This window comes from Girardinichthys multiradiatus, chromosome 14, assembly GCF_021462225.1.
Source record: "Girardinichthys multiradiatus isolate DD_20200921_A chromosome 14, DD_fGirMul_XY1, whole genome shotgun sequence".
In the NCBI taxonomy this organism is placed as follows: Eukaryota; Metazoa; Chordata; class Actinopteri; order Cyprinodontiformes; family Goodeidae; genus Girardinichthys; species Girardinichthys multiradiatus.
In genome coordinates this window covers 25561727-25588985 of record NC_061807.1, presented here as the reverse complement: position 1 = coordinate 25588985, position 27259 = coordinate 25561727, and the positions used below count along the sequence as shown (strand labels likewise).

The following is a 27259-nucleotide window of genomic DNA, read 5'->3' as shown; positions in this document are numbered from 1 at the left end:
AATGCACGGCAGACTGCTCAGACCTTTTATTTGTAAAAAAATAAAAGCCATATATCTTACTGCTTCTACACAGTTATCCATCACTTTGATTTGATCTATCCCATAAAATCCCAATAAAATGCATTGAAATTTGTGTTTCTAAAGGGAGAAATAAAAAAACAAATTTCAAGAGGAATGCATAGTTTTGTTAGGCACTGAATAAATACCCAATCCATTCACTGACTGTATGTTACTGCAGTAGGTGAGATTAAAACCATCCTGGCTGGTTGTATGTGGGTGATCTAAAAGTTTTTTTTTTTTTTTTACAAATGTCTACTCTTGCAACCAGACTTTGCTGGGTGGAGGCCATCAAATGGATCTGACCAAGTTTCAAAACACACTCTGGGACGTCCTGATTAGAGGCGATGGCTACAAGGTAAGATCACACACCTTTATCTCAGCCTTTCATTATTTTTCTAATTACATTTTTTTTATTTGGATCTTTGTTTGATAATGCAGCTCTTTTATAATCCTATTGAATAGTTTTGTTTTAAAAATAACATCCCATTCTGTGACCCCTATGTTTATTTATTTATTGAATATTGCTAAACCACATTTACAATAAGAAACTTTCTTGTGTATTGAAGTATCAGGATCTGAAGAAAAAATGTAAAAAAAACTTTATTTAACTTTAAAGGAACTTATTGCTTTAAAATGAATGTCATGAAACCCTTTTTTTCTTCATTGTTCCTTATTTTTCTTCTTTTAAGCCGACCAGACTCAGAACTTTCCTATTTTCCAGGGGAGTGCGTATGATGTGACACACATGTCTATTTCTCATAGCTGGTCTTCACAATGGAAAAAAAACAAACTAGAGTACATTCACTACCAGTAACTCATATCTAACTTTAGCTTTGCAAGTCAAGAAATGGTTACAAGAAACACCTTTCTCTCATCTACAGTGAGAGCGGTAAATAAGTTTAAAACAACTGGAACTGTTGACACTATGCAGAGAGAGGAAGATGGTAAGGGAGGTAGAATCGACCTCCAAAGCTCACATCTGGGTTCTGTAGGATAGATGGCATTTTGGGGTCCTTGAATATCCATAGGAACCAGTAATTCTAGACACCAGGCCTGGCAGGAACATCAGTTTCTGTCCTACCATTACAAATATAACCATGTTTTAAAAAAAAAAAAACTTAACTGGACACCTTTTCACAGCACCGCAAAAGTATCGTACGTATTTTAAGTGGTCATTTCTACATTGTGTAAACAACTATTATAAAAGCTGAATTTTTGAGGATTCATTTTATTATTGGAAAAGCTACAGTGATCTCAGTCTATCCAAAATGTTAATAAACTTCAAATTTGAAAATGTAAGAAAATTAAACTTATTATTTCATCTTTGAGGCCTTTAATGGCTAGCCATGCACTAGGGTACTTCAATGCATGCTTTGGAGCATTGACATCCATAAAACATATGGTCTTCTTGAAAGATGCAGACTTTTTCCAGAGTCAACACCCAGGAGTTTTTGATTAGCCAGAAGAAAAAAAAAAAACTTTTTTTAGGCAACCGAATGCTCTCTGAGGCTTTCTGTGTGCAATGTTTTCTCGTTTTATCCCCACTCATTTAAATATCTGTCTGCCTTTCCTTGTGTGTTTTAAAGTGCAGGATTTCTGCAGAAGTCCAAATCAATTTTACTTCATCCCATTTCAATCACAGCATGTGTACATAGAACTAATATCTAAATGTCTGGTTTAAATCTTGTTCAAACTCAATAATACTGAATTACAAGTCACTTCTAGTTATATTTCAATTTTATGGTTTTAGATTGTTTTTCTTTTGGGGTTGCTCTTACTCATACAGTTCATACTGAAGTCTGAATATAAGGCTACATTTTGTTTTTTGGGGTGTAAAAATTAAAAACTTAATGTTAAAAAAAGAATTAAAATAGCAAACTTTCAATACAATTAAAATGAAATCATTTAGACAAATCATTATAAAAAACTGTTAAATGATTCAGTGGCAGCTCTGCTTATAGTCATCCCTAATTATTTACTGAAAAAAATATTTTCAGTAAATAAAATAAGACTCATTTATTCGGCCTTAATATGAAACATAGAACATCAATCCAGATATTGGTGAAGTTTAATGGCTGTGGCATTGTTTCTCTTGTATTATTCTAGATGAGCTCCATAACTGCTCCTACAGTTTATGTAACTTTAATATTTCAGTGTATCTTTATGAATGCATGAGTCATTTTAGACACAGATCAAATGTGTTGACTTGAAGTTCTTTAAAAATGTAATGAAAACAGTGTGGGAAATGGTGTAATTGTTCATAGCATACATATAAAAAGTGTGATTCACCTACAGAGAATCCGCTGACAGCAATGAGTCAGAAAAAAGTGTCTAAGGTTTGTACAACACAGTTCTTCAAACCGCTCCCTGTTTGCATTAAATGTTGAAAAGCTTGATTACTCCTCTGGTTGTCACAACACGAATTACCTCCTTTTGCTCTCCTTTGTTTTATCTGCTCTCACTTCCTAAAGCACCACTACATTTCTTGCTGAACACAAAACTATAAACCATGTTTTTTTTTATATATATATATCCAACAGCCAAAGCCTGAAAGAAAACGCACGTTTCTCTCCATCTCCCGCACAGAGATACCATCCTTTCATTTCCGCTCCTTTAGATAAAAAGATGAGACGGGAACAAGGCAAAAGTGAGGCCTATCGCTGGGCAGCAGTGATTGAGTCCCATCACTAAGCCACAGCGAGAATCTGCACAAATAACCGACTCTGACGATAAGGAGCTAGTCATTTCCATAGACAAAAAAAGCAGAAAAAAACCCATTGGGGATCAGATTAGATTTCACCATGTGTCGGGCTTATCTCTGTGCTGCTTCACAGTATATGAATCATACGGCAAACTCCGGCACCCCATCTTTTAATAACAACACTATTAAAAAACGTGGAGCAGAAATGAAATGATTTTATTTTTATAGCTAATGTTAGGAGTTCTAACATTCGGCCTAGGGAGTGTGTAATAAAAGAAAATCATTTATGTGCTCCACAGATTATATTTGCCTTTTAAATAAACAGAAGAAACACAACAGTGTCGTTTTGTTTTGGACTCCATGGGTTTGAAAATGTTGTATTCAGCCAGGGGTTTGAATTTTCTTCTTCATATCAGAGTCGATAAAATTGACCTTTTTTAATTAAAACTTCAAGTCAGGCTGCCTTTACTGTAGTTAAAACCTAAATATAAATAGCCCTGGCAAATTTAGATTTAAAATTATATTAATTCAGCCAAGACATTTGTTTGTGATAGGAAATGAAACAAGCAACTCTCAAACAATAATAAAACAAAAATCTGTCTGTTTAAATTTACATTTGATTAAAGATTGCATGCAAAATTATGCACTTCTTAAAAATGTTACACATCTTTACATGTCTTGCAGTCTGCAGCGACATGTTGTTAAAATTAAAACGGTAAATTAAACCTAAATCCGTCAGGAGGATGAAGAATTTGGGCTCATCGTATTTTACTGATTCTGATACCGATTTCCAAACCTGACGATTCCAATTTTTCTGTTTTAAAAATCAAAACTCACACAAACTTGTCTTGTGCTGTTATAAGCACAAGCAAACATTGACAATTAAAATGTGCTGCAGGCTTCTTGATAGAGATGGGAGTTTTAAGAAGGGAAGGAATTACACGATTATCCCCATTTATGCATCAAACCCTTTAACCTTTACCTAATTCTTACTGATCTCCACAAGGTTGCAAGTTAGTTAATGCATGTATAAAGTGAACAAATAAATATTTTGAGTTTTAATGCATTTACCATGGACAGGTACCAAGTAATTGGGACGAGACGTGGGCCTAAAAAAAGGTGAACAATTACCAACTTAACATTATTAGTTGCCTGTAGGAGGATTCTCATTTTTTTATTATAAGTTTAGTTACAGTGGCTTTTACAAGTATTTATACCCCTTGAACTGTTCCACTTTTTGTCAATTGTGACAGCTAATGGCATACAATTGTGAAGTGGAATGAAAATTATACATGATTTCTTTTTTTTTTTACAAACAAAAAACTCAAAAGGTCATTGTGCAAACGTACGCAGCCCCCTGAGTCAATTCTTTGTGGAACCACCTTTTGCTGCAATTACACCTGTAAGTCTTTTAGGGTATGTCTCTACCAGCTTTGCACATCTAGTGACTAAAATTTGTGAAGTTTGTGAACCACAGTTTTCAGATCTTGCCAGAGATTCCCAATTGGGTTTAGATCTGGACTGATACCTCTAAGGCCTTTGATCGTGTCAACCACAAGTTATTTGACAAATTAAAACAGAGAAGTGTTCCAGATATTATTTCACGAATTTTAGTTTACTGGTACTCTAAATCAGAAAATGCATGTAAAATGGGGCAATGACATCTCTGCTTCCTTTGGTGTGAGTAATGGTGTGCGTCAGGGTGGACTTCTTTCGCCTGCCTTGTTTAACTTGTATATGGATGACCTGTCACAAGAAATGAACCTCTGTAAAACTGGATGTATGATTGGTGATACTTTGGTCAATCACTTCATGTATGCTGATGACCTGGCTGTCCTCTCACCCAGCAGTGCAGGTTTTCAGCATTTACTGAACATCTGCTCTGATTATGGGTTGAGTTTTGATGTGCAGTGCTGGGGGAGATCTTTAATAACTATCATACCTGAATAAATGCAATCCTGAAACAAAAGCTAGCATAAAAAATAAATTCAAAACTATATAGAATTAAATGTAAATCTTCTAAATCATACATTTGAATGCGCACAGTGCCCTCCGCATTTATTTGCAGCCTATCCAAAAACACATAAGAGCTTTAAAATACATTCTTCTTGTACTGCAGTAGTATAATCTCAGACTGTAAAAAAATCACCACTGTTCTCTAACAGTATGTTTGGAGATTTATGGAGATTTATTTATGTTTCTTCGCATCCTCCTCACTGCGTGGTGGGAATATAACCTTTTGTCCTTATCCAGCCTTGTGTCACAATTGTAGATCTTGTAAGCTGTTAAATTTTTACTCTGACTTTAGATATTGGCAAGCTTAGGGGAGTAATTATTTCCTTGCAGTCATCTCCTGACTTATGAATATCAACACACATCTTCCTTTCTTGACAGTCATGCTCTCTTGTCTTTCCCATTCTGAAGACTGACTAAGAGAAATGGGAAATGGGCCACATTCAACACACGAAAAGCTGCTGGTGAAAAAGCAAAAAATCAAAAATACTGAAACGAGACAAAAGAGGCAATGTTTGAGACAAGGCAGAAAAAGAGAACTGAATATGCAATGCATTGTTTTTGCAAGTTTTACTCATTAAACCATGACAATTAACACAATTTTATATGAACTTTAGGCAACACACACAAATATTCTTAATGCCAGACAAAGACTGTAATCAAGATTAAAACATTGTTTTAAGGGCATGGTTGTGGAGCATATAAATGCTTTAAGGTTTAAGTATATTAATTTTTTCAGACTACAAAGACAGCACACTTATTTTACAAGCAACAGTAAGCTTGGCTCATTTCCCTGGCCCTCAGCCGTAATTATGTTAATTTAAACTTACCATCTACCTTTTTAGGTACACATAGCAAATCACCCAATCACGTGGCAGCAACACACTGCGCTTAAGCTTCTAGACGTGGCTAAGACGAGTTGGTGAAGTTTAAAATGAGCTTCAGCGTGAAGAATTAAGGGGATTTAAGTGGCTTATAATCTGACATTGATGCCGGTGCTAGACGTGCTGGTCCAAGTATTTCAGAAACTGTTGATCTACTGGGATTGTCATGCACAGCCATCTCTGTTGTTTACAGAGATAAGTCCGAAAAACAGAAAATATCCTGGGAGTGGCAGTTTTGTTGATGTCAGTGGGGAATAGGTTGATTGGTTTGAAATAATAGAATGGCAACAGTAGCTCAAATAACGACTCATTACAAACAAGTTATGCAGAATACCATTTTCTTGAAGCAGATGGGTAACAGCTGCAGAAGATCACAGCCGGTGCCACTGCTGTCAGTTTCCTGTCAAGAACAGGAAACTAAAATCCACACAGGCTTCATTAACAGAATGGAAAAAGTTGCCTATTCAGATGAGTCTTGATTTCAGCTTTGTCAGCTGGGATCAGAATTTGGCAAAAAGAACATGAATTCTGCTTTGCATATTTGGTCTGGGCTGAGGGCGGTGGTGTCATGGTGTGGGATACTTTCTTGGCCCACTTTGTGTCCCTTAGTACCAGCCAATCATTTAAATTCCAAAGCCTGGGTTTTGTTGCCAACCACGTCCATCCCCTTCTGACCAGCGGTCCCTCTCTTCTAAAGAGTAATTTCAGTAGGATAATGGACGATATCACATAGCTCAAATAATTCTAAAATGGTTTCTATTGCGTGGTAATGAGTTCACTGTGCTCCAATGGCATCTACAGTTACCAGATCCTAATCCAATAGAGGACCTTTGGAAAGTGGGCGAACTAAGGATTTGCATCATGTACAGGAGTGGGGCAATTAAACTGAAACACCTGTCTTTTTAGTGTGGGAGGTTTCATGGCTAAATTGGACCAGCCTGGTAGCCAGTCTTCATTGATTGCACATTGCACCAGTAAGAGCAGTTTGTGAAGGTTCAATTAGCAGGGTAAGAGCACAGTTTTGCTCAAAATATTGAAATGCACACAACATTATGGGTGACATACCAGAGTTCAAAAGAGGACAAATTGTTGGTTCACGTCTTGCTGGCGCATCAAGTCTTTGTGATGTATCAAGAGCCATGGTATCCAGGGTAATGTCAGCTATAGCCAAACCTTTGGTCACTCATGCAAATGCCAAACGTCAGTTTCAGTGGTGCAAGGAGCGCAATTCTTGGGCTGTGGACAATGTGAAACATGTATTGTTCTCTGATGAGTCCACCTTTACTGTTTTCCCCACATCCGAGAGAGTTACGGTGTGGAGAAGCCCCAAAGAAGCGTACCACCCAGACTGTTGCATGCCCAGAGTGAAGCATGGGAGTGGATCAGTGATGGTTTGGGCTGCCATGTCATGGCATTCCCTTGGCCCAATACTTGTGCTAGATGGCCGGGTCACTGCCAAGGACTACCGAACCATTCTTGAGGACCATGTGCATCCAATGGTTCAAACATTGTATCCTGAAGGCAGTGTCGTGTATCAGGATGACAATGCACCAATACACACAGCAAGACTGGTGAAAGATTGGTTTGATGAACATGAAAGTGAAGTTGAACATCTCCCATGGCCTGCACAGTCACCAGATCTAAATATTATTGAGCCACTTTGGGGTGATTTGGAGGAACGAGTCAGGAAACGTTTTCCTCCACCAGTATCACGTAGTGACCTGGCCACTATCCTGCAAGACGAATGGCTTAAAATCCCTCTGACCACTGTGCAGGACTTGTATATGTCATTCCCAAGACGAATTGACGCTGTATTGGCCGCAAAAGGAGGCCCTACACCATACTAATAAATTATTGTGGTCTAAAACCAGGTGTTTCAGTTTCATTGTCCAACCCCTGTATGTGTTCATACAAGTGTTGTGTTGTACTAGTCTAATCTCCAAGAGAACAGTGGACACCCCTTGCATTTTTTAACATAAGATGATATAATGCTGACTAACTCCAGCCGAATTATTTATCTACTCAAAATTATAGTACAATAGGAATTTTAGAGGTATTTATATAGTAGGCTTTAAAACGATTAAGGGCTGTCATGATTAACCAACGTGACCAGCAATGCTGATGGCTTTATAATGGGGTATAAACATTCATATTTTTAGTCCCTCTGACCACGGTGCAGGACTTGTATATGTCATTCCCAAGACGAATTGATGCTGTATTGGCCACAAAAGGAGGCCCTACACCGTACTAATAAATTATTGTGGTCTAAAACCAGGTGTTTCAGTTTCATTGTCCAACCCCTGTAAATGCAGGCAACAAATCTGCTGAATGATGGTATCATATTAATAAGGACCAAACTCTCCTAGGAATGTTTCTGACATTACATTTTCTGACAAATTATAGCAGTTCTGAAGGGAAAAGGGGTTCTAACCTGGTACTCGCAAGATGTACCAAATAAGGTATCCAGTGAGTGTATAAAAAATTATACTTGATTATAACAATTCTTTAATCTGACTTGAGAAAGTCAATAGTCAACTTTGAATGCAAAACAACTACAAATGACCCCATGAGTACCTTGTTATTGAAAACTTCTAGTGACACTCATCATCAGAGAGACACTTGTTTATCAAGAGGTTGCAAACTCACAATGAGGCATTTTCATACATTTTGTTCTATTTGTTCAGTCAGTACTCAAGCCTCTCAGCTGCAGCCGACATCCTTCAGCCACATTCCCTGTTCAGCTGTGAGCGGGGCCCAACTTTTATTTCCTCAGGATGACAAAAATCAAAACTGTGGATCAGGAAAAGAGCATGTTTCAAGCCCAGTGATGGATCTGACCTTTTCATGCTGATACAAAGGGACTGAGTGTTATTGTGTTAGGTTGAAACCTGACAGGGTAGCTACAGCAGCTAATGGCATGTTTTCTTACCAGACTCTGATTCCATACACAATGCACATCCTGCCAATGGAAGAGACAGGTTGAGACAGAGCTGTCCATATGAAGGAAAATAAATGATTGTCACATATCTTAATTAGGAGCTAATTATTTCTCTTTTTATCATATGAGTAAAGCTGACCCTCTCCTGATGCATCCGAGAGATGTTTGGTTTTGGGTGACCTCAGTTATAACTAAGAACAATTGAGAGATATAGGGCTTTGTGCTGCTCAATCAAACCTCTTATTCATGGAAGTTCTGTTTTACTCTGTTTCATCATCTTAAATTTATTTAGTTTTTTGGGATTTCTGTGTTTTGTTACCAGCCACAAAGATTGACATATTGGAAAATTTTGAATTGAAAATGCATAGGGTTTTGGAATGGTTCTAATTAAGAGCATACATGCATGGTAAAGGCTCAGTTATAGTCATGCTTCGGGGTGTCGCCCAGTACTCCCCTGAGGGGGCGCAAGCCTCAGCAAGAGCTTTAGGCGCTGACGTTGCTGCAGTATTCTCCGAAAACACAGGGGGCGTTATGCTGGATTAGATTCATGAAAGTAAAACAATGAAGCAGAAACCGCTGAGGATCTAAAAGGATCTAAAACTGTACCTAGATACAATTTCGAACTCTTAACAAAAAATAAGCTGGAAAATCTTCAAACACTGCATACAATCTCTAATTTCTGTTGCCTTTTTTTGTTTGTTGTTTTTCTTTTCTGGCACTCTCTTCTTTCTATTCATGAAGGAGTGATTTATTTGTGTGTGAAATGTTAGTTCAATGCGTCAAGTATAGACCTAGTAAGGACATGCTCTCTTCACTAGAGGCTTAGAACAGAACAGATTCTACAGTGGCTATATTTATTAAACAAAGATGAAGCCAAATTGTAATAGTAAAATAAAAATAAAAAGTAAGTCCAATTTTTGCTGCTTTCATTAGATTTCAGAGAGAAAGAGTCAGTCAGTTGCCAGTTTCGGCAGTTTTCAGATGTCTGTTAACACAATGTGAAGGTGGAGGACATCGGTAACAAACTTAGACTGGCAAATGTTGTTGCCCATCACTCTGCAAAGGGCAGTAAGGGGATTTCCAAACATTTGAAGTCCATCATTCTACACTGAGAAAGATTATCGACAAGTAAAAATCACGTAAGACAGCTGCCCACGGTTATTAAAAAACCATCTCAAACTCTATAGACCTCACTTGGCCTCACTTAGTTTACTAGATGTATGTAAGGTGACATCTACAAAAAAATCAGCAGCTGTGTTTTAGAAAAGCAAGAGCCATTACAAGTAAAAGCTTTGAATTTTCCAGAGGGGGGACTAGAATTAGCAACATCTTTTTGGGACCGCGGAGGAGCTTTTGGCACTGGAGACGGATGCACTGTTCTTAGTGCATTTGTATGAACATTTAATGGACCCCCTGCTTTTTGTTTCTGTCTCACCATCACCGAGGCCTTAAGCAAACCTGACATCCACAGCATTTGTGGGACATTCCATATAACTATCACAGCACATTTTCTACCCACACCCTCCCACCACTCCTTTTTAAGCAAAAACAACTTTGGTGAATATTTCATGGGGAACATTGCCTCGGTTTCACAGAGTCGAGTGAGGAGGGTGGCACGCGATGACGGCTGACAGGCCCCCTCGTTGTAGTGTCTGCTTGGAGACAGCCTTTCTATTTGGTTTGTCTTCCTGACAGTCCTACTCTATTTTTTTACCATCCTGTTTCCCTTCTGTCACAATCTCTTAGCCTGGTCTAGTCTGGCTGCTGTTCATTTAGCTGCTGCTTTAAATTTTAGTGTGACCACAGAACTTCTGCCCATCCATCTGATGCTGTTAGTTAAAATGGCAACATATGGGTAGAAATCTGTTTTTTGGTCCACAGACTGCAGCATTTAAGGCACTAAATGAAAGAATTTATCCACTTTGAGGATCATGCTGAAACTTACGTTGGTTTCTTTAGGCAGTGTAGTGCTGTGATAATATTATTTCACCAATTTTAATATAATGCTCTTCCTTAAAGGTCATACAGTAAAATATAATATTCTTTTACAGAGGCTTTGATGTGCGTCCGGGATCCAGGAAATCACATTAAGCTGATTTAGATCATATTTGTCTAACAGATTGCAGCGCGTTCATTTAATAGTGAAACTTCCTCATGTACCAGAGTAAATTATATAATGCCGCAGGGTTCAGTACTCGGGCCAGTTTTTTTCACTGCAGATACAGTTGAAACCAGGTATTCACATGGACATTTTAAAAGACATATCACCATTATTTCTGACTGTGACATTGAATCAGACTAAACTTTTCCCATTTTAGGTCAATAAGGAATACCAAAGATCTATCTGCTTAATTCCAGCATTTTCTAGAGAATTTTAAAGTTTTTTTAATTAACATATTTACTAACACTAAGATCACTTAAACAGTTTGTGAAAGCCCAGTTGATGATTTTTCTATTTTATAATGAGTTAATTCACAACATTTGAGCTAAATGGAGGCACACCAGTGGATATACAGGGGTTGGACAATGAAACTGAAACACCTGGTTTTAGACCACAATAATTTATTAGTATGGTGTAGGGCCTCCTTTTGCGGCCAATACAGCATCAATTCGTCTTGGGAATTACATATACAAGTCCTGCACAGTAGTCAGAGGGATTTTAAGCCATTCTTCTTGCAGGATAGTGGCCAGGTCACTACGTGATACTGGTGGAGGAAAACGTTTCCTGACTCGCTCCTCCAAAACACCCCAAAGTGGCTCAATAATATTTAGATCTGGTGACTGTGCAGGCCATGGGAGATGTTCAACTTCACTTTCATGTTCATCAAACCAATCTTTCACCAGTCTTGCTGTGTGTATTGGTGCACCGCCTCCAGGATGCAATGTTTGAACCATTGGATGCACATGGTCCTCAAGAATGGTTCGGTAGTCCTTGGCCCATCTAGCACAAGTATTGGGCCAAGGGAATGCCATGATATGGCAGCCCAAACCATCACTGATCCACCCCCATGCTTCACTCTGGGCATGCAACAGTTTGGGTGGTACGCTTCTTTGGGGCTTCTCCACACTGTAACTCTCTCGGATGTGGGGAAAACAGTAAAGGTGGGCTCATCAGAGAACAATACATGTTTCACATTGTCCACAGCCCAAGATTTTCGCTCCTTGCACCATTGAAACCGACGTTTGGCATTGGCATGAGTGACCAAAGGTTTGGCTATAGCAGCCTGGTCGTGTATATTGACCCTGTGGAGCTCCCGACGGACAGTTCTGGTGGAAACAGGAGAGTTGAGGTGCACATTTAATTCTGCCGTGATTTGGGCAGCCGTGGTTTTATGTTTTTTTATACAATCCGGGTTAGCACCCGAACATCCCTTTCAGACAGCTTCCTCTTGCATCCACAGTTAATTCTGTTGGATGTGGTTCGTCCTTCTTGGTGGTATGCTGACATTACCCTGGATACCGTGGCTCTTGATACATCACAAAGACTTGCTGTCTTGGTCACAGATGCGCCAGCAAGACGTGCACCAACAATTTGCACTCTTTTGAACTCTAGTATGTCACCCATAATGTTGCGTGCATTTCAATATTTTGAGCAAAACTGTGCTCTTGCCCTGCTAATTGAACCTTCACACTCTGCTCTCACTGGTGCAATGTGCAATCAATGAAGACTGGCTACCAGGCTGGTCCAATTTAGCCATGAAACCTCCCACACTAAAATGACAGGTGTTTCAGTTTAATTGTCCAACCCCTGTAGTTTAAGGCAACACCTCAAACACACTGGTTTCTTGTGTGACATCATGGAAAAAATAGTAAGAAAACAGTTAAAATATCGATCACGCCTCTCCAGGTGTCACTGTCGTTGTGATCGGGAGGAATGGCCTCCCCGATCTGAATCCGAGTGGTGTTGTGTTATTGGACTTCTGTGCTAGTCACGGATTGTCCATAACGAACACCATGTTCAAACATAAGGGTGTCCATCAGTGCACTTGGCACCAGGACACCCTAGGCAGGAGGTCGATGATCGACTTTGTTGTCGTATCATCAGACCTTCGGCCGCATGTTTTGGACACTCGGGTGAAGAGAGGGGCTGAGCTGTCCACTGATCATCACCTGGTGGTGAGTTGGATCCGCTGGAGGAGGAGAAAGCCAGACAGACTTGGCAGGCCCAAGCGCATAGTGAGGGTCTGCTGGGAATGCCTGGCGGAGCCCTCGGCCAGGGATGTATTCAACTCCCACCTCCGGGAGAGCTTCGACCCGATCCCGGGGGATGTTGGAGACATAGAGTCCGAGTGGACCATGTTCTCTGCATCTATTGTCGATGCTGCTGCCCATAGCTGCGGCCGTAAGGTCTGCGGTGCATGTCGTGGCGGCAATCCCAGAACCCGGTGGTGGACACCGGCAGTAAGGGATGCTGTTAAGCTGAAGAAGGAGTCCTATCGGCTGTGGTTGGCTTGTGGGACTCCTGAGGCGGCTGACGGGTACCGTGAGGCCAAGCGTGCTGCGGCCCGGGCTGTGGCAGAGGCAAAAACTCGGGCCTGGGAAGAGTTCGGTGAGGCCATGGAGAAGGACTACCGGTTGGCCTCGAAGCGATTCTGGCAAACCGTCCGGTGCCTCAGGAGGGGGAAGCAGTGCTTTGCCAACACTGTTTATAGTGGGGGCAGGAGACTGCTGACCTCGACTGAGGACATTATCGGGCGGTGGAAGGAGTACTTCGAGGATCTCCTCAATCCTGCCATCACGCATTCCGTGGTGGAAACAGAGGCTGGGGACTCGGGGTTGGACTCTTTCATCACCCAGGCTGAAGTCACCCAGGTGGTTAAAAAGCTCCGCGGTGGCAAGGCTTCGGGGGTGGATGAGATCCGCCCTGAGTACCTCAAGTGTCTGGATGTTGTAGGGCTGTCATGGTTGACACGCCTCTTCAACATTGCGTGGTGGTCGGGGACAGTGCCTCTGGACTGGCAGACTGGGGTGGTGGTCCCCCTTTATAAGAAGGGGGACCGGAGGGTGTGTTCCAACTACAGGGGGATCACACTCCCTGGTAAGGCCTACGCCAGGGTATTGGAGAGGAGAGTCCGACCGATAGTCGAACCTCGGCTTCAGGAGGAATAGTGTGGTTTTCGTCCCAGCCGTGGAACACTGGACCAGCTCTATACCCTCTACAGGGTGCTCGAGGGTTCATGGGAGTTTGCCCAACCGGTTCACATGTGTTTTGTGGACCTGGAGAAGGCATTCGACTGTGTCCCTCGTGATGCCCTGTGGGGGGTGCTCCAGGAGTATGGAATCGGGGGCCCTTTATTAGGGGCCATCCGGTCCCTGTACGAGCGGAGCAGGAGTTTGGTCCGCATTGCCGGCACTAAGTCGGACCTGTTCCCAGTGCATGTTGGACTCCGGCAGGGCTGCCCTTTGTCGCCGGTCCTGTTCATAACTTTTATGGACAGGATTTCTAGACGCAGCCAAGGGCCGGAGGGGGTCTGGTTTGGGAACCAGTGGATTTCGTCTCTTCTTTTTACGGATGACGTGGTCCTGCTGGCCCCCTCTAGCCAAGACCTACAGCATGCGCTGTGGCAGTTCGCAGCCGAGTGTGAAGCGGCTGGGTTGAGGATCAGCTCCTCCAAGTCCGAGGCCATGGTACTCGACCGGAAAAGGGTGGCTTGTCCTCTTCAGGTTGGAGGGGAGTTCCTGCCTCAAGTGGAGGAGTTTAAGTATCTCGGGGTCTTGTTCACGAGTGAGGGAAGAATGGATGCGGGAGATCGACAGACGGATCGGTGCGGCTGCCACAGTAATGGGGGCGCTGTGCCGGTCCATTGTGGTGAAGAGAGAGCTGAGCCGAAAAGCAAAGCTCTCAATTTACTGGTCGGTCTACGTTCCTACCCTCACCTATGGCCATGAACTTTGGGTCATGACCGAAAGAACGAGATCACGGATACAAGCGGCTGAAATGAGCTTCCTCCGTAGGGTGGCCGGGCACTCCCTTAGAGATAGGGTGAGGAGCTCGGCCATCCGGGAGGAGCTCGGAGTAGAGCCGCTGCTCCTCCACATCGAGATGAGCCAGTTGAGGTGGCTCGGGCATCTATACCGGATGCCTCCTGGACGCCTTCCTCGGGAGGTGTTCCAGGCACGTTCCACCGGGATGAGGCCCAGGGGACGGCCCAGGACACGCTGGAGGGACTATGTCTCTCGGCTGGCCTGGGAACGCCTTGGGCTCCCCCTGGAGGAGCTGGAGGAAGTGTCTGGAGAGAGGGACGTCTGGGCGTCTCTGCTGAGTCTGCTGCCCCCGCGACCCGGTCCTGGATAAGCGGAAGACGACGAACGTACGAACAGTTAAAATATTGAGAATTGTTGACAGACAATTAGTTGATCATTGGGTACAATTTGCAGATGTTTAAAGGTGCCATCTTCATCTGGTATAAACACCAAAGGAGTACTCAGTTGCTGTTCAGGGAGGAGTTCTTGTGAAGATGCTAGCTGAACTGGTAAGAGTTTCATTAAATACAGGGAAATGAGTCTTGTACTAACAGGGCCTCAAATGCCACTAAGAGGGGAAGAAGCAACATAAAACACAGATTACAGTTTAGAAATTTCAACTGTAGTACACAGGTGACGACATAATATTGTGTGAGTGTTTTGTGGGAGAAGGGGCTGGTGAACTCCACATAATAGAACCCTTAGATGCCAACATTATGCGTAAATATTGTAGCAACATCTAAAGACATCAGCCAGGAGTTTAAAGCTTGGGCACCGATATGTCTTCCAAATGGGCAATCACTGACTCATTAAAGTGAGTCTGTGGGATTGGCCATAACAAAGCCCTGGTCTCAGTGCCTTAGAAAATCTGTGGGCAGAGCTTAAAAGGTGTATGTGAGCAAGACACCTTACAAACCTGACTTAATAACACCTGTTCTGTCTGAAGGAGCCCAAAACGCTTGACTCGAATCACAAAGTTTAAAAGTAAATTCTGCCAAATACTGAAAACAGTGCATGCAACTCGGACTTTAAAAGCAATACATATCACTCTCATTATTCCAGCATTAAGCAAATAGAAATAATTTTAGTTCACTGAACTGAATGATGACCTTAGCCATTGTCTTCCTCCAGCTGCCCATTTCAGCGATACTGTAAACTCAGACATCATAAAACAAGACCTCTAAATAATTACTTTTGTTGTTTCCGTCAGTGTTACTCAACTCCAGCCCCAGCCTCTATTTGTCACATTTCTCCAGCGAATGCTTCGGTGATTGTCATTACTGTTATTAGAAGTTACACTTCATTTCCCAACCAAGCATTCAGTTTCATGGAGGGATGAGAAAATGCTGTCTTTATGTGTTTTATTTATTTATTTATTTTTATGAACGTTTGACAACACGGCCCTTCACCGCCATTGCTACTGGAATAATGCGTGCCTTTTCATTTAATAAACATGGTGCTTGCCTGAGTTTTCTGGCTCGCCTCGTGCTCTGTGTGACGAGCAGCTGAATGGTGTCGCAGCTAAAAGGGTGGCTCTGTTGTGACAACATTCGTTTGATGTCGAAGCCGGTAGTCCTCGGCTGCCACGTTCTTCCCTTCTGTTCTTTTACTTCCTTGTCATTGCTCTGTCTGGATAGCACCGCTGTTGCACATTGGGGATGCCAACTGGCATGACCCGAAAGTGTGACAGCGTCACACAAGCTGCTGATTTTTTCACCGCCCATAGCCATCCACTTTTCATGTCTGAATGCAGGGAAATGAGGCAGATTTTTTTATTTAAATAACCTTAATTGGCTCTTGCTCTTGTTTGAACTATAAAGGCAGTAAAGAGTGTCACAAGCAAGTAGATACTTTTTTGTGTTGGGTCTTTTTTGAGAAATTTGTTTTTCTTTATAAGAAAAATAAAAATATATAGTTAAATACAATTTGTCCTTGAATGTCCCTGCAAAGATATTCAAAATGTTATCAGGTAGCTACTATTCTTAAGGCAAAACAGGCCATAAAAAAAAAGGGAATTTTATGTCACTCTGAAAAGTCAAAAAACCTTATAAAATCTTTTCAGAGGGATGCAGCACTTGAAATAGCCAAGATGGCATTATCATAGGACAATCAAATCTTTTAGTTTGAAGAGAGTCTAAAACATCCTGCAAAACGTGTTGAGGAAAAAAATACAGAAATTCACTTCCAAAGATTTGAGAAGACTAAAACCTGAAGCTACAAGGAACCCATCCTACCTCAATGCTCTCATGTTCCACAGCTACAGCCTACCCAGAGAGCCCAGAAGTATGAGGTGTTCATTGCTTAGAGACATGACCAAGGTTAAGGTTGGCTGAAACTACACCACCACTGAATGAAATTGGGCCCAGAAATAGCTAAAGACTGATTTTTCAAAGGTTTTATGGAATGATAAGATGAGAGTGCCTCTTGATGGACCAGTTGGATCAGTAACGGGCACAAAGCTCCACTTTAACTCAACCCCAGCATGCTAGAGGTGTAGTAAACATACAGCCAGAGCTACGATGGAATGGTTTAGATCAAGAGTGTCCAAAGTGCGGCCAGGGCACCATTGGTAGCCCTCAGAATGATTTTGTGTTATGAGCGGTACATACTGTATTTGAATGACCATCACAGGCAGTTCATAAGTTACAGCAAGCATTTTTTTTTAAACAGGGACCCATATGCTGTTCTTGTTTCTGAGAATAGCCTACGACAATTGAGCCTAAAATTGACTCTTTTCAGATTTAGCATGAATTACAGCTCCGTTTTCTACAAAAATCAGGCTGCTTTGTATCTTTCATTAAAATATTCCACAGTTACTTTATTGTTGAACTTGTAATAGTAAACACAAAAAGAAATCCTAATGAAATGTTTTTGGATTTGTGCTTAAAATTAAACTTTTGTGGCCCACGAGTACTTTCAACTTCACAACTTCAGCCCGCATTGAAAAAAGTTTGGTTTAAGTGTTCCTGTCAAAGAGCTAAATCAAAACCTGAACATTTGAAAATTTATGTTTTCAGATGCTCTCCATGCAATTTGTTTCGTAGTAAAAATAATAAAAAATGAATAAAAAAGAATTAGTGGTTGTAATGTGAAAAAATATATATAGAAAAGCCTAAGAGGTATTAATAGTTTTACAAGGTAATGTACCTGTTGCATCATTGTTCAGCATTTGTATAACTACCTTATTAGCAATGTTTGCATACAGTCACACTTATATTTGATGTTACAAGTGTTATTTTTGGGTCGAATAATGAAAAGCTTTTCAAACACATTTTTAACTCACCGACTGCTCGCCACATTTGTGTACCTTTTCCTTGCTGGTATAGAACATTAAGAAAAAGGTTGTAATTTATATCAAAAGGCAAACATTTAAGCTGTCAGAAATATTTCCATATTTCATGTTTCTGTCTGTGACTGAAAAGCAGGGTTTTATACTGTTGACAAATGTCAACTTGTTCAGAAAATCTCCCTCAGAAAAATGCTTTCGAATGCTGCTGCTAAGTTGTTGGTGCTTTTTTTTGTCGGTCACCTTGGGTCTTTTAAGGTTAAACATCTAAACTTGGCATTCTAAAAGACTTGATGCATGCATTAAAGATGCCAGATGTTGAACTATATTTACCAGTTTTAATCCCTTATTATAAAACAGAATTTTAACTAGTGTATATACAAAGACTGATATCATGTAGTAAAATATGGAAACAACTTTTGTCTTTAAAAGAAAGGATTCTGTTTTAAGAGCATTTAAAATTAATCAAAAGACAGAGTCTTTTAAACCACCACGCCTGACTGTCACAGCTCTTGCTGCAAATTCGAGATATAGAAGAGGAAAGTGCCGGCAGTCATGTATGGGATCGGAAGAGGAAAATTACTCAGGGCATCTTTGTCCTCTGTTTGAACAGTGCCGCAGACGTGGGGATGATTGGGTAGAATCAGGCTGGGTGGAAAGCAAGGCAGGGAACCAATGGAAAGAAGGATGAAAGAAAAAAGTTTCTCGCAGCTGCCCAGCCTAAAGCCAAAAATATGTGTCACTTTCCTCGTCACAGCGTCACGAGCCATCCATTCTCGCCTGTCATTATTTTACCTCTTGCAGAGGACACACGCCGTCTCCCAGGCATATGCACACTGGCAATACCACACAGCGTCTGTGCTTTCTTGATCTAATCTCAAACATGGCCAAGTTGAACAGAATGGATAAAAAAAACTCCAGGATATTTTTTTTCTTGTTTTTGCTAAAGGCATCCAGTTGACCACCAGGCTGTTCTTCTGCTTGATGAATCACTTGCCATTGGTACTGTTATTTTTCAAAAACCCAAAATGAAGCAGCTTTAAATATTGAGTTTTCGCACTAATAAACTGGTTCTATGATATTGAAATCTTTACAAGAGAGTATTCAGATTTAATATTGCAGCCTTAGCACCGGTGGTAGAGGTTCATTCTGTAACCGGTGGGTTGCTGGTTCAAACCCTCGCTCACTCCGTCTCAGTCCTCACTCTCCTTGCCTGCTAACACTGGTCAGAGGGCTTGGTGGCACCAGTGGTAGCCTCACATCTGTCAGTCTGCCCAGGGCAGCTGTGGCTACATTGTAGTCTACCACTGTCAGTGTGTATGAATGGATGAATGACTGTAGTGTAAAGCGTTTGGGGTCCTTGGACTTGATTAAGCGCTATACAAGTGCAGGCCATTCACTATTTGTATGCTATATTAACTTTGTTGAAACTTCATTGCAGAAACTTTTGGATCCAAATTGAAGAGTCATGCTTGCCTACAAGGAGACATTCGCATGGAAATAACAGAAAAAAATTACAGATTTGCCAGCTTCTGGGGAAGTTGCAGACAGTTCCCTTGATTTTTTACAGAACTAGAAGTGTCTCTTGTTCTAAACACCACACAGCGCACCATCTCCCCACCCTATCTCAATTCTGTGTGCTGACGTCACCACAGCCACAGCAAAACAAGTCATAGGATAAGATCAGTTCAGATAAAAGTCACAAAATGACCCCAGAAAATGACTGACAGTCAGATCTCAATTCCTGAAAACTACCGTTATGTACCAATGTACCAAAGGTATGAATATGTTGTGACTATGAATCTGAATATATTATTTAATATTTAATATTAATACTTTAATATTTTATCAAATAATATTTCAGTCTGTTAAGGGTTGTCCTGTGAATACCAGCCCAGTAAGGCGATGGTATTAGGACAAAATAGAAAGGTGTGAGACGAGCTCTGACATTATTGAACAGCATAAACTCTGCACACACATGGAATGAATTCACACAATTTCTTAAAATACAAGAATTTATTAACAAATATAAGTCAACTCAAAGTCAAACATATTTTAATCAACAAACTCTTTACTATCCTAAAACAATCCAACTAAACTACCTAGCAGAATTAAAGAATAGGGAGGACTAATGGGCTATGTGCAATATAAACAAGTGGATTAAAGATGGTTGAAACCATGGCCAAAAGAGTGATGCAACATTACCATGCAATGTTTATGTTTGAGAACCAAGGATTATCTTGAAGAACCTGGAAGTGAAGTTAAGTTAGTCTTGGAACTAACTTAGGCAATAATCAACATACCTTTAGACAACCCTTCACAATGCAAGATCAGATAAAAAATAATTTTATTAAAATAAAAGTACCCCTCATGACGACTATTAAATCGAAGCACGTGACGTCGCCCAGTACGGCGGAGCCGGGGTCCCACACTGGGGTTGGGACTCATCGGAGAGCACCTGGCGGCTGGGTTGCTCCTCACAGGACCCGGCCGAGCCAAGCCCGAACAAGAGACTTGAGGCCATCCCCCAATGGGCTCACCACCTGCAGGGGGAACCGTGAGGGACCGGTGCAAAGAGGATTGGGCGGCGGACGGAGGTGGAGACCTCGGCGGCCTGATCACCGGATGCTTAGGCTGGCTCTAGGGATGTGGAATGTCACTTCGCTGAGGGGGAAGGACCCTGAGCTTGTGCGGGAGGTCGAGAGATATCGACTAGAAATAGTCGGGCTCGCCTCCACGCAAAGCCGGACAGACTTGGCATGCCCAAGTGCATAGTGAGGGTCTACTGGGAACATCTGGCAGAGCCCTTGGCCAGAGATGTATTCAATTCCCACCTCCGGGAGAGCTTTGACCAGATTCCGGGGGATGTTGGAGACATAGAGTCCGAGTGGACCATGTTCTCTGCATCTATTGTCGATGCTGCTGCCCGTAGCTGCGGCGATAACGTCTGCGGTGCCTGTTGCTGTGGCAATCCCCAAACCCAGTGGTGGACACCGGCAGTAAGGGACGCTGTCAAGCTGAAGGAGTCCTATCGGCTGTGGTTGGCTTGTGGGACTCCTGAGGCGGCTGACGGGTACTGTGAGGCCAAGTGTGCCGTGGCCCGGGCGGTGGCAGAGGCAAAAACTTGGGCCTGGGAGGAGTTCGGTGAGGCCATGGAGAAAGACTACCGATTGGCCTCGAAGCGATTCTGGCAAACCGTCCGCCACCTCAGGAGGGGGAAGCAGTGCTTCGCCAACACTGTTTACAGTGGCGGTGGGAGGCTGCTGACCTCAACTGTGGACATTATCGGGCATTGGAAGGAGTACTTCGAGGATCTCCTCAATCCTGCCATCACGCATTCCCTGGTGGAAATGGAGGCTGGGGACTCAGGGTTGGACTCTTTCATCACCCAGGCTGAAGTCACCGAGGTGGTTAAAAAGCTCCGCCGTGGCAGGGCTTCGGGGTTGGATGAGATCCTCCCTGAGTACCTCAAGTCTTTGGATGTTGTGGGGCTGTCATGGTTGACACGCCTCTTCAACATTGCGTGGCGGTCGGGGACAGTGCCTCTGGACTGGCAGACTGGGGTGGTGGTCCCCCTTCATAAGAAGGGTGACCGGAGGGTGTGTTCCAACTACAGGGGGATCACACTCCTCAGCCTCCCTGGTAAGGCCAACCGGTCCACATGTGTTTTGTGGACCTGGAGAAAGCATTCGACTGTGTCCCTTGTGATGCCCTGAGGGAGGTGCTCCAGGAGTATGGAGTCGGGGGCCCTTTATTAGGGGCCATCCGGTCTCTGTACAAGCGGAGCAGGAATTGTTTCATCTTTTTGCAGATGACATGGTCCTGCTGGCCCCCTCTAGCCAAGACCTACAGCATGCGCTGAGGCGGTTTGCAGCCGAGTGAGAAACGGCTGGGATGAGGATCAGCTCCTCCAAGTCCGAGGCCATGGTTTTTGACCGGAAAAGGGTGGCTTGTCCTCTTCAGGTTGGAGGGGAGTTCCTGCCTCAAGTGGAGGAGTTTAAGTATCTCGGGGTCTTGTTCATGAGTGAGGGAAGAATGGAGCGGGAGATTGACAGACGGATTGGTGCGGCTGCGGCAGTAATGGGGGCGCTGTGCCGTCCGTTGCGGTGAAGAGAGAGCTGAGCCAAAAAGCGAAGCTCACAATTTACTGGTCGGTCTACGTTACTACCCTCACCTATGGCCATGAACCTTGGGTCATAACCAAAAGAACGAGATCCTGGATACAAGCGGCTGAAATGAGCTTCCTCCATAGGGTGGCCGGGCACTCCCTTAGAGATAGGGTGAGGAGCTCGGCCATCCGGGAGGAGCTCGGAGTAGAGCTGCTGCTCCTACACATCGAGAGGAGCCAGTTGAGGTGGCTCGGGCATGTATACCAGATGCCTCCTGGACGCCTTTCTCGGGGGGTGTTCCAGGCATGTCCCACCTAGGGGACGGCCCAGGACACGCTGGAGCGACTATGTCTCTTGGCTTGCCTGGGAACGCCTTGGGCTCCGCCCGGAGGAGCTGGAGGAGGTGTCTGGGGAGAGGGACGTCTGGGTGTCTCTGCTGAGTCTGCTGCCCCCGCGACCTGGTCCCAGATAAGCGGAAGACGACGAATACAAGTACGAGTTAAATAATGTTTTAATGAATGATCTGCTGAATAAAACCAACCTTCTGGATGATTAATTCTCAACGGTGTCTCATTAGCTGCCTTTATTTACTAAAAGGAAATAGTAAATTATATAGGGAAATATTTTGGAAAATAACCAAATCTTTCTGGAGAAATGGGCTTACGTATGCAAGCATGTGATCTTAGCTGTTTAGCAGTTAAATCTGACAAAAGAAGCTTATAGCTTAGCACCAGAATCAAACACATACCTTTAAAATACCAGGGTTTATAAAAGGGTTACAATGCATAGGTGCGGACGGCGCGTTATGATCATTCTTCTGTTTTTAAATCACCCTTTAAATAAAGTTTGTCTTAACTTTAAAAAAACACACAAACACAGAACACAAAACTGAGTGTGCTGCAGATAGCCTGCTAGCACTTAAGATAGCAGAGTTTCACAAACAAAACCAACCTTCACAAAATGAAAAACGTTTAGATCATTTCATCCTAAATCACCTCTCTCTGGTCTGCCCAAACTTAACCGCATGAACCTTGCTGAGGAGAAGTGTCCGGGCGACAACGAAGTTTGAAGAAATGACCACAGTCGCCAAACGGTTAGCTACAGCTAACCTCCTTAGCTGCGGAGAGTGGCAGCTGTTCTGTCGGCCGGCCAAAACTGCACGTTACCACGTTGATGTGGTCCTCCTTCAGATCGGGAAACTGCTCCGTTTGGCGTCGTAGAGACAAGGTCCCTGCAGGGAATTCTCTGGAACACAGTTTGCGTTCTGTAGATCTCAGAGAGAAAGTCCAGCAACGCTTGTGCCTTAATCACTCTGTTCATGAATGAATCTAACGGATACCCAGACAGTAATTCATTCGTACTTAACTCGTATGACATCTTTGGATCCAGTTGAAGAGTTATGTCTTTTTGCCAGCAAAGAGATATTAGCGCGCTGGGTCTCTCTGTACAGGCCCCTGGGTGGCTTGCGTAGGAGAGAGTGACTTGTGGGAGAAGTGGTGGTTTTTTATGGACAGTTGCATCATGGGAAGTTCTCTGTTACCCCCAATTCCTAAGTTGTGCCAGAAGTACGTTAATTCAATTTATTTTGAAAGTTCCAGAAAAGTCCGTATCGCATTTCCTGTTGTAACCATGCCTGTGGGTCCCAACAAATATAAATCATAAATCGCTAAATGAATTAAAAATTTCCCTGAAAATGATCAACTTCTTCAAAATGGGAAAGATAAGAGAACAAGCCGTTTAAGTAATGCAGATGTGTGTGAAAATAACTGTTCCCCTAAACCTGCCCATGTCTACTGTTGAAGCAATAACTTAAGCATTCAAAACAACTCAAACACAGTTTGGACCCAAGTTTAATTTGCCACCAAGAACATTGAAGAGGATGGTAAGGGAGGTACAAAAAATCTCCCCAGCTCACTGTTACAGATGTTCAGCGAAGAGTGCCATTTTTTTGGTCATTGACAAAAGTTTTGGCATTACTCCCAAACAGTTTTTGCAGTTAAACATGTTATGCATGTTTATTTCCTAATGTGTATTGGAACAACACCATAAAGCACAGAAATAAAAGCCAAATATCACACAATTTTGCGCAAAACTCCAAAGGTTGGTTGAACAAAATAATTGGAAGCTTTTCGAAATTGTGGGTAAATAACCTTGTTTCAAGCATGTGGTGCTCGTTTAAACTCACCTATTTTCTGGAAATATTTCAGGGGTGCCGTCACATTTGGCCATGACTGTACATACCAACTGCTTGTTTGGAAGGTATGCTTAGAAATAATCTTTTTCTGTGCTACCGTTACAAATTTAAAGATGTGGAGTTTGCTAAACTCTACTGGGAACTTAACGGGAAATGTGTGTTTTGGTCAGATTGAGCAGAAGATTAAGCTTTTCTGCAGCAATCACTCCAGGTGGGTATGTTGTGAAAAAGGGATGAATATATGGAAATGTACCTTATCCCCACTGTTGGATACCGTGGAAGCTCTGTGGTGCTGTTGGCCTGTTTCTCCTCCAATGTGCCTGGGAACTATTTAAGAGTTCATTGCATCATGAAGTTTTGATATTTTTTTCAGATTGTGAAATTATGCTACAGCAATAAAAAAAGTATTAATTTTAATTCTTTTTACACATCTTTACAAGGGGTGCCAATACATGTACCCAACACTGGATGTCCAGTCAGTGTGGTTGTTTTATGTGGGTTTAACAAAGATGCCTGAGTGGAGGTTTTACATTTGGTAGACATTCTGGTATCTGTATGTTTCTCTGACATCTGTCTATCTTATATTGTTTACTCTCTAAATTAATTGTGCAAAAAAGTGTGTGAAACAAAGATGAATCTGTGGCAAAGCATTACCCCTACCCACTACTACTACCACTACCGTATTCAGTATGGTGGAGGATCTGTGATGCTTAGGGTCCGTTTCTCTTCCAAAAGCTCTAGGAAACGTCTTAACATGCCTGTCATCATGGACTCTTTGAAATATCAGAACATTTTAAAATTGATCTGGTCGACTCTATCGGAAAACTAAAATCAGGTGTCATTAAGTGTGCCATGCGTGATTTGACCAAAAACAATTTCTTAACTTCTGAATTGTTCTACTGAATACATGTACAAAACTTAAAGGCTTGATTTTTCTGGATTTGATTTGAAATTATGCTACAGCAAATGGTAATTAATTTATTTTCAAGCCTTTTTTAAATATCTTTACCAGGGCTGCCAGTAGGTATATAGGATGCTGTATGGTGAAAGTTCCCTTCTACACTGTTCAACATAAGCTTTTTACACTTTAAATAATATGTCTTCAGTATTTATGCAAATATACAGTAGCTTCTCCTGCTCGGGGGAATCTTTGTCTGCATACTCCAGGATATGAACAAGGCTCGCGGTTTGAAATCACAAGCAACACGTCGGTCAGCTTGATTCCTTCTCAGCAGTTGGTCATACAGCTGCTCTTCTATTACAAGTTTTCTGTTATCTTCCAGACATCATCTAAGGTTATCCTTATCTTCATCAAAAACATACTTTATAGTATATGAATCCAAAATAAAATGTTCCCTAATTCATAAGTGTGACTTTCCTGCTCGCTGCCAGTGTTGAACTGCTATTTTAACTTAATTTGCAACTTATATATTTGTAGAAATAATAGATGCACCTTTTTCTGATGGATTTGATATTTTTCACTCTCATTAGAAGTGTTTTTGGGTTTCAGTGTAAGGTAAAGTTTATTTCTTCAGGCTGATTTAGTTTTTTAATTTGTCTGTCATAAACATTTTGCTTGCCACTACTTGGAAGGCTCCCAAGGACCTCTCAACATCAACTCATTTTGCTAGTGATGTTTAAAGACTGAATTTTCCCCAAAAGTTGAACTCCAGAGACAGGGTCAGGACTAGCCTTCCACTCCTGTCCAAACGCTGAACCTCAGCAGGGGGCTCCAAAAATGTCACTGTCGGGTTCAGTTTGCATTAGCAGCAGTGTTACGAGGCAAAGCATTTATTCTCAGCTCTGCAAATGTTTTGCTTCTGCGTCCTTCACGTTAAATTTCCATTCTTCTGCATAGTAAACACTATAAGCACCATAAAAAACTCAGTGTAAACATAAAACCTTGATTTCAATTTCAGTACAGCTGAAGTCTGTGAGTGAAACATCAGCTTCCCTTTAAATCAAAGAACCGTGGAGGAGTGAGAGTTATGGCTGCACAATATGCTCAGTGGAGTTTTGTGGCTGAAACATATCCATCAAAAACTGGACAGATTGAAACTATATTTCACCACATTTCTTCTCTGCTGTTCTCTGCTGCTGTAGAGGTCTGAAAATATCAAAAACTGATGCATTTCAAAACAGAAGGAACAATTTAGAGTTATATGTAGCTATATATTTGTTTCTGTTTTTTCTTATGCTGTCAAGTGGTAACCCACTTTTTTTAAATGCTGTTTTTTGCTTTATAATGTACAGGGGTTGGACAATAAAACTGAAACTCCTGTCATTTTAGTGTGGGAGGTTTCATGGCTAAATTGGACCAGCCTGGTAGCCAGTCTTCATTGATTGCACATTGCACCAGTAAGAGCAGAGTGTGAAGGTTCAATTAGCAGGGTAAGAGCACAGTTTTGCTCAAAATATTGAAATGCACACAACATTATGGGTGACATACCAGAGTTCAAAAGAGGACAAATTGTTGGTGCACGTCTTGCTGGCGCATCTGTGACCAAGACAGCAAGTCTTTGTGACGTATCAAGAGCCACGGTATCCAGGGTAATGTCAGCATACCACCAAGAAGGATGAACCACATCCAACAGGATTAACTGTGGACGCAAGAGGAAGCTGTCTGAAAGGGATGTTCGGGTGCTAACCCGGATTGTATCCAAAAAACATAAAACCACGGCTAAAATCACGGCAGAATTAAATGTGCACCTCAACTCTCCTGTTTCCACCAGAACTGTCCGTTTGGAGCTCCACAGGGTCAATATACACGGCCGGGCTGCTTTAGCCAAACCTTTGGTCACTCATGCCAATGCCAAACGTTGGTTTCAATGGTGCAAGGAGCGCAAATCTTGGGCTGTGGACAATGTGAAACATGTATTGTTCTCTGATGAGACCACCTTTACTGTTTTCCCCACATCCGGGAGAGTTACGGTGTGGAGAAGCCCCAAAGAAGCGTACCACCCAGACTGTTGCATGCCCAGAGTGAAGCATGGGAGTGGATCAGTGATGGTTTGGGCTGCCATATCATGGCATTCCCTTGACCCAATACTTGTGCTAGATGGGCGCGTCACTGCCAAGGACTACTGAACCATTCTTGAGGACCATGTGCA

The 27259-nt window shown here is 42.2% G+C and overlaps 1 protein-coding gene across 1 annotated transcript in view; it reads left to right on the top strand.

Annotated features, from left to right (window-relative positions):
• Positions 1-27259, top strand: part of LOC124880495 (glucosidase 2 subunit beta-like) — a 234250-nt gene that overhangs the window by 75444 nt on the left and 131547 nt on the right. The window contains exon 9 of the mRNA XM_047385643.1: positions 329-415. Within this exon, the coding sequence (XP_047241599.1) occupies positions 329-415 (87 nt within the window). The remainder of the gene's footprint in view (positions 1-328; positions 416-27259) is intronic.